This window comes from Aedes aegypti, chromosome 1, assembly GCF_002204515.2.
Source record: "Aedes aegypti strain LVP_AGWG chromosome 1, AaegL5.0 Primary Assembly, whole genome shotgun sequence".
Lineage (NCBI taxonomy): Eukaryota > Metazoa > Arthropoda > Insecta > Diptera > Culicidae > Aedes > Aedes aegypti.
In genome coordinates, this window is record NC_035107.1 from 211,084,270 (window position 1) to 211,102,939 (window position 18,670).

Genomic DNA, 18,670 nt, shown 5'->3' on the forward strand with positions numbered 1-18,670 from the left:
TTGCGGATTATGACACAATTAAAGGCTAAGTAGCCCGTCATTCGATTTGGCAACAATGATGACTTTTCAGCTTGCATTTCAAAGTGATAATACTCAGCCTTGATAATTTATATTGACCTTGAAAAAGTATCACTGTACGCGCCATCATACATAAAGTATGCTGATACTTTTTCAGGTGTGTCAGTGCAAAACCAACTGATTTTCTTTGATTCGATATCGGGAGATGAATTAGCAACAATCATCAACGACGCGTACAAATTTCAATGACGGCCTACTTCGCCTTAAAAGAAAAATTATCATGACAATCACAGGAGGCAACATTGTTGCTGCCTTTTCAACTCGTAATTAATCAGTTTTTTGAACGTAAAGTCGAATTTGTATTATGGATGCTGTTCGATAACACAGCGCAACAAAAATGACATCTTTGCGTGTCTCAAGGATCAAATTATGTGTCTCTAGTAGATTAAGAGTTGCTGAATCTGATGCCATTCTCAGAAATTTCCCAGCACGTCACAATTTTTAGCTACAGGTCGCCAAAGTTGTATAAAACATTGGTTTTATTGATGTTTACCTAAAATTTGAAGTATATTTTATCATACTTTTTTGTAATCTTATCCACCAAGCATGCAAAAGAGGACTCAAACTTTCGTTTCAGATATATTTTGGTTGAAATTTCACGATTAAATTTAGATTAAACCGATTTTTTCAACATGCTTGCAGTCTCCATACAAAATTCTTCGTTTCTCTTATATGGCAATACTCAAGGTTACTTACTTTTGTCTTCGAACAACCCTCTGAAACTCTATGTAAAATGACTGCAATGCAATCATTCCCTTACAGGCCAAATTTCATGTTGTTTGTAGTTCGTCATCCAAATTTCAGCCAATTCGGATTACCAAAAGCTGAGATACAGCATCTCAAACTTGGGCATTTTGTATGGAAAAACAGCATTTGGTTACTAACTTATGTCACTGACTGTATATAGAAAGCGTTGTGTTTGGATCGGCATCTAATTCTTCCGAAAGCGGTGCACTTTGCGGAAAAAGACCACGTAGTTATTGAGTTGAAATCGAATTCAGGTTAACTTCTGCGTTCATGAGTCCTCTCATGGCGTAGGGGTAACGCGCCCTAACTAGAGATCTGGGAGTCGTGAGTTCGATTCTCACTGAGAAGACGTGTAATTTTTTCGCAAAACTTCACATCAATTTGTCCATTTAATCCAATTGCAAAGTATATGTAATGTTTAGCTTTCGGTAGTTGTTAAACTTCCACTCGGCTGGTTAGCCGTAAACCACGATTCATAATTAAAAACAAGTGTTAAGAAATTAGCATTAGCATTAGCATCAAGTATTCCGCACAAATTTGTAGGTAGTACAGTCCTAAATTATTGTATGAGGGTTACCTCCTTCCCGTCCGTTACCAAAGTCAGAAATTTGGGACTAATCTCCTAACTCTTAGACAAGATTGATGCATCCTCCAATAGTCGAGAGTTGTCCTGGCCACGTCCTTGCGAAAGCTGGGGAAAGGAAAAGGATGATTGATTGAACGGGATGTTGTGGAATATTTATGGAAAGGGTAGTGCCATAGGATACATTCGGTAGACGTTCTGGCCGACAAATGGGTAATATTTACGCATTGTGATAATGCGCTGCTGATCAGAACAAACTCACCAAATTCCTTTTTCGAAACTCCTCTGCAATCCGTCGCTCCTCTAATAATGAACAACCGAAAAGCCGTAATTTAGCATTACTCATCAAAATGCACGCACCGCACGAAAATTCGACCAAAAACTGCAGTTCATAATCCATATCGAACCGAGCATTCACGAACCACATTCAATTTTTTCCCATTTAATGAGCATGAGCATGAGCATAAATGACCGTACAATTCGTAGTTTCTACTCCATGATTGACCAGAGCAATCGAAGTTGCATAGGGATTTAGTTAATGAGGCTTGGGATTAGCTTACCATTCATCAATGTGCACAAATCGAGAGCTCAAACTTTAGAAGTCAATAACGGCGCCGGCCACGTCCTTACGGTCATCGGGGAAGGGAAGGAATGTTAGTTAGACTACCATTGGTTTTAGAGACCGAAGAATCTTCTGCATTTCCATAGTTGTCATGGAAAGGATATTGGGTTAGTGGGATAAGGTAAGGATCTGGGAGTCATCTTTAGTTGATGATGCGATCCTTGATATATTCACGCCTGACCGGATACGCGATATTATTCGATAAATGAATTGAATGCCGAACAAGTGTTCATCGTTCGCCCTCGCAAGAGCAAGCAACGCAACCAAACGATCAAACACTACTAACCTCAATTTTTTCCCATTTAACCCGTATAGGCCATCGCTCAGCGAATTCCTAACGGATTTAATTGATTTTTTGTCAGTTTACTGGCCCACATATCTAGTTTCCAGAAGTGGCCAGAGGAACTCGGAAATATTCTTGTGTCCGGAGTTATTCCGGTGGGTCACTGGGTCAAGTCGGGTAGAATAGGGCTATTTTTTGGGACAAGCCAAGTTACCTGTATTTATTTGCAATGCCAATCATTTTAATTTGCATAAATCATTAAGATCTGATATTCAACATTATAAATGAAGTTTTGCACCGTTTAAAATATACCGGATGTGGCCATTCGGACGTAATTCTCGGTAGGCTGTAGATTTGTTGGATACTAAACCGTTTCAATTCTCGAAAAGTAGAAATCAAACATAATTTAGTGCACAAAAATGCGTTCCCGTAAGCTTGGCTCAGATGTTCAGACACAATTTGACCACTTTATCGTAAGTTTGAGGTGTCCCGGGACCCGAAAATGGTCATTTGTAGGATTAATCAAAAGCAAAACTCATAGTTGTCCAATTCAATCGTTTCTCAAAAGGTTAACACTGATGCAATTTTCTTAAAATTCCGTCATGTAGTGGCCACATTATAGCCGATTCCAGAAATTATATGTGACTTGTAATTTTCCTACCTTCAGGGGCACAAACGCACAGTACTCTTCTCACCCGACCTGACCCAGTGATCCACCGGAATAACTCCGGCCACAGGAATATTCCCGCGTTCCTCTGTCCACTTTTTTGTATACTGACAAAAAAATCATTTGAATCCATTAAGAATTCGCTGTGCTGTGAGGGTTTTAAAATTTTTGCCTTCACTCAGGCCTATACGGGTTAATAAAGTACATTAATCAAAAAACACCTTTCAATCAATAAAGCTTGCCAGGGTTATTGAAAGAACAAAAATAAAATCTGCATTGTTGTCAACTGAAGTAGACCAGCTTTCACTGCATTTTTTATTTTAACATAGGATCATTCTCAGCATACTCACTCAAGTGTGAGCCTACTGGAATTCCGTTTCATTTTTTTTTCTTACATACTAGGATCATTCACAGCCTACTCATCACCTGATATGTCACTGGAACTCCATATTTTTTTTTTTCAATTTAATTTCTCTTCCTTAATTATGCTTCAATACGGATCATTCTCAGCCTACTCACCACCTAGTGAGCCTACTGGAATTCCGTTTTTTTTAGCATTTCATTCGCAGCCTACTCACCACCTCTAAGGGACCGTTCAAATATTACGCAGCGCAACAGGGGGAGGGAGGGGGTCTTACAAAGTGTTACGGTCCATACAAAAACATAAAATTTCCCATACAAAAGCTGTTACGTGGGGGTGGGAGGGGGTCTAAAAATGACCAATTTTGCGTTACGTAATATTTGAATGAACCCTAAATCATGGTGAGCTTACTGGAATTCCGTTAGAAATCGATACTTTGAACAAATCCCTTTTTTATTCGATACTCCAAAATCTCATTTTTTTCGCTTCCCCAGGTAAAATACTTACGCTCTTCTTAAATACAATAACACATTTTGAGTGTAACCTGATTTCTAATCACTACTGATAAACTTCCTACAAACTGCGTCATTGTAGTAACCGAAAACGCGAATCAAGGACAGCACGTCCATTCGCCAACAAAGTCGTTCACAGAATCAATTAAAAACAAGTATTAAGAAATGCTCATAAATTACGTCACAATTCTAGAGGGGAGGGGAATTTTCTAAAAATGTGCCATAAGGAGAGGGAGGGGGTAGAAAATGACTGAATCAATGGAATTTCCCCACGCTTTCGGAATAATAACGTCCGGGGTAATGGCATTTGGGGTAGTGGCATTCGAGGTAGTGTCATGAAATCGTGTTAAATTTACCCCATTATCTCGAATGGATCACTACTCCAAAAGCCGCTACACCCAATGGGTCATTACCCCGAATGGTTCAAAAGGTATTGCAAAACACTGTTTGTTGGGAAAAAAAAAAGTGAACAGCAATGTTTTGGATGATACTATTGACATACAAATGTTTGGCATATGGACATTTGGCCGAATAGTTTTCTGACGGAACAGATGTTACATGTATTACTAGTAAGCCTTTCCATTGTGTATTTGACTAACTTTTCCTAAGAGACAATCATATCTAATACATACAGCAAAAATATTTAAGATTTGCTCTCAGAAGGAATCCGTGAACGAGATTTTCCCAAATATTTGCCCAGTTAATGTTGGTAGAAACATAGTCAATCGTTGGACATGTTTTTCGTTCATCCACAAAATAAGCATAGGTACATGCACACGAAATAAGCATAGGTACATTGCCTTTGAAACCCAAGAATGTATTTTGTACAATTATCAAGATAAGTTCTATCAAATCTCTGGTATTTCTCCCGGATGGTGAAGCGTTACTGAATCATCATTGCCTTCTATATTTAAGACATTTTTGATAAACAGGGGCTTTTTACTTCGGACTCAACATCAATCAATTTAATGCCCCCTTTTTCAAAATCGGAATACAATTAATTCCGCCGACTTTGACAATCTGTTTTAGTGCTTAAACGAAACCTCCAACAATTTTGTAATGTGGCGAGGTTGTATTATACCACAGCTTCAAAAGCAGAATTATATTGTCGAGCCGTGTTATTTGAATTAAATTAAGTAGCCTAGATCTATGTGAATGTTATCCAAATTGAATATCATTTACTAACCTATCAAAGTTATATTTAACAATCAATGACCGTTGTTCTGATAGAAAGACACCTAGGATTTTAATTTATATGACTACAGTATTGGACAAAACATTTGCAACTTTTACGATTTTCCATACAAAATGACCAACTTTGATAAACTATATCTCGATTATTTATGGACCGATTAGAATGAAATTTTCACAGAATATCAGACATAACTTGAATTTTAACATATATTTTTGAGTGATTTTTCTAATTACAAGTTGGAAAGCAGTAACGGTTTGACTAAAGTGAATTTTTTGACGATTTTTTATAATTGACATAACTAAACATATTGAAGAAATAGCTTCATGGTATCTTCAGCAAAGTTGTAGATTTTGACGAGATGAATAAGTTTGCTGAAGACAGTTTTTGTAAAGAGCTATCAGATTTTGAGATAAAAAGTTTTAATTTTTTCGTCGAAAATAACACTTTAGTCAAACCGTAATTACTTATGAACTCGTGATTGGAAATATTATTCAAAAATATATGTTAAAATTCAAGTTATATCTGATGTTCTGTGAAAGTTTCATTCAAATCGGTCCATAAATAACTGAGATCTAGCTTACCAAAGTTGGTCATTTTGTATGGAAAATCAGAAAAGTTGCAAATGTTTTGTTCAATACTGTACATTGAACTGTTGAGGTCCGTTTCTGGCATTATGAATTTTAATGAACGCTTGATAAGGGATATTTCGTCCAAAGCTTATAAAACCCTTCAATTGAACCGTATGATGTATGATTTTTTTATCTTCTCATAAACACTGTGTAATTTTATAAGAAAATAACTTTAAAAATATTAGTTTTAGAGCTTCTCATATATCATCCAGAAAATCCTTTTTGTCAGCATTATAGTATAAGCCACTTCTAGTACTGCATTTGGTCCCTTGGTACTATAAAAGGTACCCAAGTTTGACAGATCGCAGTACACTTTTCACAGCATTCTAAATTTTGCTCTATTAACTCATGTGCCATAAAATTTTGGGCAACTGCAAGGGACATGGAGATCTTTATTTCGTCTTTGGTATAAGTGGGCCACATAAATGGGGCTTGACGGCCTCCGATTGTATATCGCATGCTTTCCGTTTTATATTACCGTAAAACGAGGTAACTTGGATAGTTTTTTCGAAGAAAACTTGAATATTTATTTACTGCTTCAAAGAATTATAATTTATCTTTTTAAACAAGTACTGACATCCTAACTGTCGATTGCAGTTGATAGATTGCCAAAAGATTTATTCTGAATGGGTATATCATTTTTCAAATAATCGAAAGTCAGTTTTCTGTTTTGGGGTTACTTGGATAATGGAGTATAAATCGAACATAATTTGATGCATTACGGAACATTTATAGGGCGTTGCATACCTCTAGGCGTTTAACGCTGTATGGAAATTTCTGACTTAGATTACAAAAATAGCCCCAGTTTGTAAGAATGGTTTTCGCTAAGAGATTCGAGACCGAATTCATGTTCTACTACAACTAGGCTGTCAAGGATAAGTGACGAACTCATTATGAGTTCATCAATTAGAGATCGTAGAACAGATTGTTTGTAAGCGTTTCAAAAATGAAAAAATCTTATAATTTTTCAATATTTGCATATAAATCCCCAAATGTACTTGATTCCAACGAAAATAGCTTTGACATACAGTGTCATACCAATATTCTTTACTTTTGCATTCGTTTTGCTTAACTGATTAACAGAAACATTGTATTTTCGTTCAGTATGTTGCGGGTCTCGCACTATCAAAGTTACCTGCATTATCGAAGTTACCCCGTTTTACGGTACTTACAAAGCAGAGGCTAATTGATAATTTGAAAAATATATTTAAGTTTACCGTTATGAGGGGATGTTTCATAACAAGGTTTGCCGCATGCGAAATTGTTACACCTGTCTCCTTTCCCGACTAAATTTGTATTACAATGGCTTACGGTTGATTCGTATAATATTACACTGGATTAGCACTAAGTATCGGTGAAATTTTGATGTATATAAATAAAAGAGTACTTAACATGCTGAAAACATGTTACTATTGAATATTTGGAGAATATCACTTTGGGAGCAAAAATGTTAGCTATTCGCCTTCTAAATCGCAGAAGCGAGAACTGGTTTCTCACTTTGGTTTATTATTATGATTTTATAGATGATGTTTACATTTCCATAAATTTTACTCCAACAATTTTCATTTTATTTGAAAAACTACACATAATCCCCAATAACTGTAGATTTCAACCGAACTGGATATTGTATGTAAAACAATATACTTTTTTCGTTCAAATTCCACAACAACTTAAACATTTGAACAGTTCCACGATGTACCGTACATTATAAAAATCTGTTTGATTTGCCTTCTACCATGCTGTTCGGAAAATCGGGACAAACCTGTACCGCCGAGTATACTGAACTCCCTGTTGAAGGCACCGTAAAACGGGGGCATGCTGTTTCAAAGAATTACAATTAATATTTTTAAAACAAATACTGGCATCTTAGCTATCGATAGCAGTTGATAGATTGCCAAAAGATGTATTTTGAATGGATGTATAATTTTTCATATAATCGAAAATCGGTTTTCTGTTTTGGGGTTACTTTGATAATGGAGTAGAAATCGAACAAAATTGAGTGAATTACGTAACATTTATAAGGCGTTGCATACCTCGTTTAACGCACTAACTAGGCTATCAAATATGACTGACGAACTATTCAAAACTATATCATAAAGGTATTGTAGAATAGATTGTTCGTAAACGTTTCGAAATTGCTAAAGTTGCACCAATTTTTATTATTCGTATATTAAGCCTCAAATGTGCTCAATTCAAATGAAAATAGCTTTGACATACAGTGTCATACTAATACTCTTTACTTTTGCATTCGTTTAGTATGTGGTTTGGTGGTGGTAGTTTTGATGTGGTAGTATTTAGTACAAATGCCTAAAATAAATCTTATTATAGCTTCAAGCTGTCAAAAAGAAGACTGCTCTGAGCTGCTCTGAGGACCGTTTGTAGTTCTATCCGAACACATGCTGTTTAAAAATAACGCAATCTTTTAAAAATCCACTGAAATTTGTTTGTTTATACAAAAGTTGATGGGAATACGTGAAAAATAGAGCAATATTCATCATATTTTATTGTATTCAGAACTATAAGGGAACATATTGTTAAACTCGTTCAGGTACTTTACGCAGTTACGTGTTCTGGAATTCCAAACTTTCTTAAAATCAGCCACAAGAAATTTTATCGAATTTATCAAATACTTTCTCCAGATCTGTACTCAAGATAAAACATTTAGACAGCGTCCATTTATTACGTACGTAACGATGAAATTTGAAATTTTCGACCCACTCTCCCCCCTCCGTAACGCTTCCTTGTATAAAAATTTTAAATATTTGTATTCTTTGGCGATAATTGACCTTAATTGTATCAGTTTTTAACAGATTTGACCAGATCCTAATAATGCCTCAACAACTTTTCAAAGACGAATATCTTTCGTAAGTAGGTATTGAGTGTTAAATTATTTTAAGGTGATTATAGAACGAAGCCACACCTCAAATTTTCAAGAGCACAATACTTGAGAACGAAACAGCGCTCGGCGTAGACAATCTATCCCATTGGTCACCACCAGCAAGCAAGCAATTTGATTGGTTTTCTACGTGAACGGTTGTCAGATTCTCTCGTCTTGTGCATTTGAAAATTCAAAGTTTGGCTTCGTTTTATAATCACCTTAAGGTGAAGATGAATCGAAGCCAAACTTCAAATTTTCAAGAGCACGGATCTGGAGAACCAAACATCCGTTTAAGCTAAAAACCTAATCGATTGGTCACCACCAGCTAGTGACCAATCGATTAAGTTTTCAGCTTTAACGGATGTTTGGTTTTCCAGATCCGTGCTCTTGAAAATTTGAAGTTTGGCTTCGATTTATCTTCACCTTAAAGTGAAAAAATACGCAAATAATACATTCAACTCCAAGATCTGCAGAACATGTTGTTTTCAAGCCTCCAAATTGTATAATATATTTTCCTGGTTCCGAGTGCTTCGCCTTTCAAAAAACAATAAATTACCTTAAGTGGTCCCGTTTCCGATTCGTCGTGGCTCTCGTCGCTGCTCGTGTAGCTGGATGAAGAATACCGCCGCTCGTACCATTGGCGGCCACCACCTGAACCACCTCCTCCTCCACCACCGTCATATATCGAACCAGTACTGGTCACCGTCGACGTCGACGGTTGAGGACTCACGCACCGTCGCGACGCCACTCGAGTCCGTCGAACCGGAATCCGCGACCGGAATGAGGCCGACTTCCGCAGGGATGACATATTCTCCGTGGCTAGCTGGAGCGCATTACTCGGAGCTTAATAGCGCGCTGGGTAGTCGCAGTTCGGACAGTAGCTCCCTAGAACGATAAATTGAGAAAATTAAATTATAATTTCAAATTGAAGGTCTTCGGATGGCTGAGCTGAGTAGATTGCATATAGTGCACGGGATGTGTTGTTTAACAACGCGAATAGAGTGTTTCCTTGGGAGATTATGGTTTAGCCGGGAACGTTTAGCTGTTTCCTATGCTAGACGGCAGTAATGTGATCCTGGCTTCGTCTACGCCGGAAGAAAATCGACTGGGAGTAGAAATCAATTATGGACTTTAAATTTGCTCCCAATGCCGGGGATATATTTATAGCAGGGCTGGTAGTGGCTGAGTATCTTGAATATAAAGGACGTAAAATTAATCAATGAAACAAAAAGAAACCAAACAGGAACTGAGATATAAGAGGTTTGTACCTCAGTCATACAATCTGAACAGACATTTCCCTAAGAATACAATCACTGCTCGTATTACTTCAAGATACGGAGAGGTAATTTGATACATGAACATCAACAGTTAACTTCATCTTTTTATTCAAATGTAAATGTAAATAATTCAAATTGAACTTTATTTTCTATTGATAACAAACGAGAGACTAATCTAAGGTATACTCCGGTGCAAGTAGGACCTAAAAAACGATAGTCAATACTTTGCAAATCCAACATCACGGTCACATTCTGGCAACATATTTGCTGGTGTGTTCGAAATGGTGAAAACCTTAGAAGAAAGTTATAAGATATGCCATTAGACGCAGTTACATCGCTAAACGGGGCAACTTGGGCCCATCCAGTTTCATGCACCAGTCAGCATCAGTAAGTATCAACGTTTGCAATAGTAGGATTGATAAATCATAGATTTTTAATTTTGAGTACATATACGATGTACATTAAAGATCAACCATAGAATAGAGGCTTAAGTGACCTTCCAGCGATACATTTTAGATACTTGTACTAAAATAGTGACCAAGTGCTACTACTAGCCCTGTTATAGACATGGGATTTTAAGATAGACATCCTTTTGCCATCAACAGGCGGACGATGCTGGCCTCGTCGGAAGGCAAAAGTGTAGGCGAAAGATTGAACCGAGAATTCTGCTTTCACGTCAGTTTGCGTTCCTTCGGATCAAGGGCTCGATGGTGCATTATTGCTCGATATAGTTCCCGTGAAATGTCTATTGTTCTACTGCTTTTAGCGATTAACTATGTTTCAATAAGGATCATTCCATTCGCTGATAGAATAGAGAAGCTTTAAGTAAGTTCATTCAATAGTGAACAGAAACATAATTTGCAGTCTTTATGAATACATGGCAAAACGAAGTTTCAAAAATTAAACCTTGAATTCAGGTGAAAATCTTAATTAAAGTAAAAAGCGTATTTTTGAATCCCTATTTTGTGTAATATAAGATGAGCTCATTGCATAACTATGGCAAATACTATCACGGTGCTCCCCTGACCGTTATTATCAAAAAAAAAAAACTGAATCAAATCTGTGCTCACCAGTCGTTTCGTATGAACATAAACCACTGCGACCAATATTTGATCTATCTACCATCTATCTATCTATCCCGTGTCCTTTGATGATATTGTTCCACTAAGCTTGAGAAAATAATGATAGTATCATGGTGGTTCATTTACCGTTATGATTAAAAATATTATTTCATCGATGATTGGAATTCCAGTTAGTTTGTATAGGTGTACTTCACCTTCAGATATTTTTTTTTGAAAAAAAAATCCCTTTCAATTTCGAGTTACGCCCTTATAATAATCTCAGCAAGACATAAACTACACATTCGGACGATCTTTTTATCTACTGCTGCACTTGATTTTGGACGGCCTCGGTTTTTCGTTTGGCGAACTTTCCTGGCAAATTTTTAGCCGCTGTTCTCCCGAATTGCACTTTGGCTGCATTACAAATCTCACAGGCACACGCTGCATTTGCTCTGGTAAGCTGTTTTTCTTCCTACTTATAATTATGCACAATTTTGGAAGTGATACTTTCACCTTTGGTAATTTTGCAGCATTGCAACATACAGGTTGCACATATAACGCACGGATAATACCAACTACGGCTTTCCAGATCACTTATAAAATTTTGTTTAATGATTTCTCGAACGTTGCACGTTAGTAATTTAAGGTTCTTGCCACTTGAAAGGCACAAAATGCCAACTTTCCCGCGGCTTTCTTCGTGATTTTTGATTTAAACAAATTTGGTTGAGGAAGCAAAAGTAACAATGAATGATTTTTAACAGTTTGATGTTGTATGTCGAATCAGAACGCAACGCTTGCCGAGATCTTGTAGTCATTAAAAGGAAATGAGTATGACATTTATTATTTAGTTGGCTTCCTAGACAGTATCTCATATTTAAATTCTAATCACAATACAAGATTACAATATATCCCAAAATTAATGAGCATTTTATTGGCTTTATTCGGTGAACGCGATACTACTCAAAGTGGAAGGAAGCAAGGAAAGTAATGAAATATGATGGATAAAATCGCAAGCGAACGATGAGAGAAGTGTATATAAGTTGGAAACTAACAGAGGGTCATATATGAATAGGGTTTTAGGGTTAACCCCAACCCCCCAACAATTTCAAATGATTATTAGGCTCACTGGTTTAGTTGATGGCTGTCACAATGGCCGACTTGTGACCCGACTAGCGTTTTCAAAGGCACTAAACCTAACAAATAGTAGGCAAACGTTCCTGAAGCTTTCAGCTAGTGCAAAAAACACAAATAAAAAATGCAAAAAACAAAAATGCTTCCTTCGCGAGAATACACCAGATTCTGTTTTTGCACAGATTATTGACTTTGGATAACGTCTTACGGCAACATACTGGGGTACAATTTTGAAAAACGAAAATCTCTCGCGTCACGAAAAGTGGTTAAATTTTGACTGTTAATAACATACTAACGCCCGGATAGATTTTCTAGATTCTTGCACCAACCGATTGGAAATCTTTCTACGAATCGACTCCAATAATGAAAACTGTTAATTTTCATGACTAAACTATTGATAAATGGGTAATTATCGAGGCATGTCTTATTCTCCATAGAAAAGTGTGTAGCATGCATTTACGTTGATCGTTTGATTGTGTGTAGCCTGCCGAATATACGGACTTCTGCTTTAACGACCGCGAGCTTCAAGCGTGGTCAGCGCACAAGGTAACCCTGACCAACAGATATTCAAATATCACATAAGTGGGCTGCGACCGGCATCACCATAGGAACAGTTCCCCTCTGTTTTCGGACTTGACAGTGTGCAGACTAGCAAAACACATCAGTGCTCAAAATCAATCTTTGGTCCTGGCCTATCCCTTTTCCTATAACACCGAAATGCACAAAAAGCACATTTTTTTTGCTGTTATAAGGTTTTGACGTTTTGAAGTTTACATGTACCGTAATTTCGGGTGAAATTGATCATTTTTCATGGTTTTGAAGTTGGATAACGTCTTACGGCAACATACTGGGGTACAATTTCGAAAAACGAAAAATCGCTCGCGTCACGAAAAGTGGTTAGATTTTAACTGTTAATAACTTACTAACGCCCGGATAGATTTTCAAGATTCTTGCACCAATCGATTGGAAATCTTTCTACGAATCTACTCCAACAATGAAAACTATTGATTCTCATGACTAAACTATAGAAAAATCGTGAAATATCGAGGTATGTCTTATTTTGACGTTAACTACGTCTTACGGCAATACTGGGTGTCAATTGAAAATCTAAAATGTTGCGACGAAATTGTGTTAGATTTTGAACTAAAGAAAGGCTGCAACTATGACAATCGACTAAAATTCAAGTGCAGAAAATCACTTGGCGTAGTTAACGTCATGCGGTCGTGTCTTGTACACAACCCCCTCTGATTTTTTTCATAGCAAAGCACATTTTTCTTGTGTATTCCTGACACAGACATCATTACGCGATATCTTAGCCACTTTCGTCATTCAAAGGGAAACGCCCCTTTAGGTCTTCTTCTTACTTTTCGTTTTTATCTTTTGGTGTGTTTCTGTCCAAGAAACCCAGTTCGGTCGATTGTGAATACCACCAACAAAGGACTCGGAAAAGAAAGCGCCAAGCGTCATCGCAAGGTTTTGCGTGATAACATCCATTGCATCATAACCAAGCTCGCCATCCGCCGTCTGGCTCGCCGTGCGATGTCAAGCATACCCTCGGCCTCATCTACGGGAAAACCCGCGGTGTGCTGAAGTCATCCAGAATTCTGTCGGCTACGCTCTGAGGTGGCAGGGCCGTACGCTGTACAGATTTGGAGGTTAAGTCGCCCCCATCACCGGCACCACAATTCAAAACTACCACTGAATCCACTAAACCTGAGCATGGAATGGTGATCAACGATATCCTCATCCAACCGTCCTTTTCAGGACGACAATTTAATTTTGAAAGAGTTTTGAAAATATTTCTACCGTGAAGCGCAACATTACTGGCAATACTCACAGCAACAGAACTGTCGGTGAATTAAATAATAGTTTTGGCGAAATTTTTAGTGATTTGCGGTAAACATTTTACCAAAATCAGTAAAATTCCACCAAAATTTACAATCATTAAGCTGCTGCAAATCCAGTGTCCGGTTTGTGAAATCGCTGGCTACGAGATGGCTAAAGAAAATCAGCCCAAGCCGCTTGTTCAAGCGCCCATCGTCATCGCCATCGTAAACCTTATCGGGCGAGGAGGATTTCAACCTGTTCGCTGGCAAAATGTGTCCGTGTTACTCGATTCTCACAGTTCATTCGGCCCTTTCCAGGGCCAACAAATGTGTTACAAGTTAAATGTTAACAACATGCTCTGACGTTTCTTCAATGTCCATACACTCAGGACAGAATGGCGAAGACGCATGGCCGAATCGATGCAGATACTGCTTGAAGCAGTCGTGACCTGACAAGACAAGGAAGTTCACTTCTCCGTGCTCCCTGTTCACCCAGGCCGATAGATTCGGGATGAGCCTGTGGGTCCACCTGCCTTTCTCGGAGGCATCCCATTCTTGCTGCCAATTAGCCAGCGAACGAATTCTTGCCAACTTCCTCACCTGTCTAGTTTCTCTTCGCTGATAGCAGTCGATGTCTTCGGACAGGATGATGCAGATCAGGATCATCCCAGCGCATGCCGCCTCCGACGATATAGTCCTATACGCGCTCACCACTCGCATGGTGATGAACGGAACGTGCTGTTGAATGCTGCTCTATCCTCTATCAGCTGGGAGATCCATCCAGACAGTTCGGTGGGTTACGCTCTCACGACATTCTACAATAAACTAAAGCAGGTAATCCTAAATTATGTTCCTCGTAAGCATCGCGCAACTAACTCCGTCTACAATAAGCCATGGTGGACCACAGAGCTACGAAACCTTCGCAATGTCCTCCGAAAGAGCAGGACCAGATACTTCTCGTCTAGATCTGCTGCCAACAAAAGTCATCTCCGTGATGTAGAGACCGTTACAACGCGCTGCTTCTTCTGGAACTTCTGGAACTTCATCAAACGCCAGCGCTCTAACAACTGCATTCCTGCAAACGTAGAGTATTCAGCAGGGTTGTTAACGTTAATTAACGATTAACGCCGTTTCGTTAATCCGTTAACGTTGATTGTAACGCTTAACGAATCTTCTGTTGACTCGTTTCAAATTTTTGATTAACGGTAACGTTAACGTTTAGCGTTGATTTAACGTCAACGGCTTCGTTATTTTTAACGTTAACTATATGGTATGTGGATATTGTGATACCTAGCTTAAGCAGGATTGAAAATCTTTTTTTTTTAATGCAAAGGGGTATAAGTGACAGTTTGAACGATTTTTAGTTAAATATACTGAAATATTCTCATATTTTCAAGCTTTACAACAATATTTCGAAATGACTTTTTCCTTGAATATTTCTTCTAAAATAATTTGTAGGAGATTGGCTTGATTTTTTTTACTTTCATATATTTTGTATGGAATGAAAAATGCTGGAAAACTCCAATTTTCTCAGAAGTAAATGTTTGCCCCCTCAACTGTGTACAGGGGTAAAAGCATAGAATAAAATAGTGTGGTCAATGTAACTTAAACAAATACTTATTTATTATATAATACATTATAAAAAGCTAATATATGTATTTCAAAGTGCTCAACAAATGTTCTTGATAAGCTTGAAAGAATCCAACAATAGAGACTGGGTGCCTCATCCATCGTTGTCTTTTAACAGTAATATACTTTTACAGACAAGAACTGCCTGCGCTACGAAGTGTTGTTGAAAGCTGGGAGGGAGAAACCAATACAAAATTTCTGTACGTCATAGTGAGCCGGGATTCCGCTGTCACGAACTGTCACTGTGAGCCCAGATCTCAAACATTGGACTAACATGGAAAAAGCGCGTAACTGATTAAAACACATTTTCGCATTTCATCAAAAGTGACAAAAATCGAATGAAAATCAATTCATGCACACAATGCAAGTAATGTCACGTGAGCACCTTTCAATCGGATTCAATATGAAGCACTGAAAAACGCATCGTTTTACTTTTTCCAATAAAAATGAATATTTAGTACATAGAAAACTGTGGCCCTTTTTCCATGTTTGTCAGGAAAAATCGAAAGTACACAACAAAAGAAAACTAGCGATTTTCCCCAAGCCTGCCTTGATTGTTGTTGGCAAGCTGGAGTTATCTTGCAGTTCAAACAAACATTGTTCTATATTTCGTGTGTAGTATCGGTGCCTCCCTCCCAGGTTGAAAGCATTGAATTAAAACAAACTGAAAGTTATTTCTGGCTTATGGGGCTCTGCACAAAAATCATTCTCTCTCTTTTACACTTACATAAAATTTGTAAACAACAAGGCCAGTAAACGTCAAAACCCCAAACAAAATCAAAACAGTGCAGAGGCCTATACAGTACTTATGTACATGAATTGATCCTTCATGAAGCAGCGTGGTCAGGGAGTTTGTCATTTCATGTTCATACTGATTCGTGGACACTTTCTACCAGATCAATTTCTGCCCGTCAACAGGAGGACACCATCTGGAAGACTTAAGCGGCACACTTGAGATCGGCGTCGCCGTTTATCCAATCGAGAACTCGGTTTATAGATATACCACTATCGGTCTTGCTATAGAACGGGTAACAAAATGGATTAAGGGCTAGAAGTCTTCTTTTTATGGTGGAATCCAAATTCTTACTTGATGACCACTCAATGATCCCGTTCTAATATCCTAGTGCTGAAATTTTACGGATCGGCGCGTCTTGTGACTTGGAGCCGCTTGAGTACTGGATTGAGACGACGGAAGCCACCTTCTGATTGGGAATACAGCGAAAATGTATGACAGATCAGTACAATCAAGCTGACTGTTGAATGCAGAATGATGAATTTTCCTTAGAAACGGACATGCATAGAAACGATTTGTTTATGGAAATAACAAAAAATTCCCCGCAGCTCCATGAATCTCATAATCAACGTTCAATTAGCGATACCCGTTAACGTTAATTAAACGCAACCCGTTGACGTTGACGCTAACTGCTATGAAAATCAACGCAACGGCGTTAACGTTGACCAACAAACAATTTAACGTTAACGGCGTTGATCGTTGATTAACGTTAACAACCCTGGTATTCAGGACATTCAACCAGCACAAATTCTGAAGCAGCCGACTTGTTTGCAGCGTTCTTTGGAAGCGTCTTTACTCGAGTCTCTCCGGTGCCCCGCCGTGACAGATTCCAGAACGTACCCTCGTTCGACATTAGCATCCCATTACCTCAACTTTCAATAGAAGAAGTTTCGCAGGCCTTGAACGACCTCGACGTCAAGAACGGTTCTGGAGACGACAATCTTCCCCCGTTTTTGTTTAAACGATGCGCGTCCACACTCGCAGGTCCAATCACAGATGTCTTCAATCGATCTCTCGCCGAGAGGAAATTTCCTTGCTCGTGGAAAAATGCTATTATTGTAGCAATCCACAAATCTGGCAGCCGTAACCGTGTTGAAAACTACCGAGGTATCACGCCGTTATGTTGCTGTACAACGCCGCATTGCCGTTCATATCGAATAGTCAGCACGGGTTCATGAGGAATGGACCAATGCACGAGTTCACTAATTTGACGTTTGAGCGGTGCCGAATTCACTCGTTGCCATGGTCACGTAAATAACACGGCACCGCTCAAACGTCAGATAGTGAACTCGTGCATCGGTCCATAGATCGACTACAAAGAACCTCATGTGTTATGTCATCGCATTATCTCGCGAGGTGGAAGCGAAACAGCAGGTAGATTCAATCTACATAGATTTTGCGAAGGCTCTCGACGCTGTACCGCATCTCTTAACCGTCGATAATATCGCACCTCGGATTTCCAGGTTGGACAACTCAATGGCTGTTTTCGTATCTCTCCAATCGAACGGCATACGTGACCGTCAACTCCGCAAGCTCTAGCGCGTTCGAAATAACTTCTGAAGTACTGCAATGAAGCGTCCTCGGCCCGCTGATCTTCATAATTTTTGTGAACGATCTGTATCAGCTGCTCTTTATCCTTCGCAGACGATCTTAAGCTACACAGCCAATTCAGATTACCGACCCCAGTAAAATTTTACTGGGTTTTGGAACTACGGATTTTTCGATAATTTTTACGATTACCGAAAAAAAAACAGTAAACCAAATTATGTTTTGATAGGTGGAAACTACTGACTTAGTCAGTTAAATTGTAGAACGGTTTTTCTGGCTTTGCTCCTCCGGATTCCCAAACCCGAAAACCCGATCGGCATGGACATGTCCCTTATTCAACATTTATCGTGAGAATAAACATCTACGGTGTACTCATGTCTCAGTGGAAGTAGGGTAGATGTACCAATAGTGGAGGTACTAAGCACTGTTGAACTTCATTTAATCGCCTAAATTCAACAAGCGCGATTAATGGACATGTTAATGTTGTAACAGGAAGTAACGACCATTGCACACTGGGCCAGGAGCAGAATTTAGCCAGACAAAACCTCTAGCGCTTTAGGAGTGCATTTTTTCGAGTTGGTGTCAAAGGAGACTTGTCTTGAATTTGTTTGTTCTTCAATTTGATGATAAAAGTTAGTTGGAAATTTCGCCGCATAGGTGACGCTGCGATGCAAACTTTTTTGTTTTGCGTCCTAGAGCTTTCGCGTCTTCGGCAATGTTTTAGAACGTGTAAAAATACGACAAGTTGTCGAAGACACCAAAGTTCTAGGACTTCAAATAACAAAGTAATGGTAAAAAATGTGTAAATCACTTAAATTTTACGTTTTTTCTACTTTTTACGTCAAAATCG

At 38.5% G+C, this 18,670-nt stretch overlaps 1 protein-coding gene across 1 annotated transcript in view; it reads right to left on the minus strand.

Moving 5' to 3' along the window:
- LOC5568718 overlaps nt 1-18,670 on the minus strand; it is a 697,097-nt gene that overhangs the window by 390,148 nt on the left and 288,279 nt on the right. The window contains exon 2 of the mRNA XM_021857460.1: nt 9,112-9,440. Within this exon, the coding sequence (XP_021713152.1) occupies nt 9,112-9,363 (252 nt within the window). The 5' untranslated portion in view covers nt 9,364-9,440. The remainder of the gene's footprint in view (nt 1-9,111; nt 9,441-18,670) is intronic.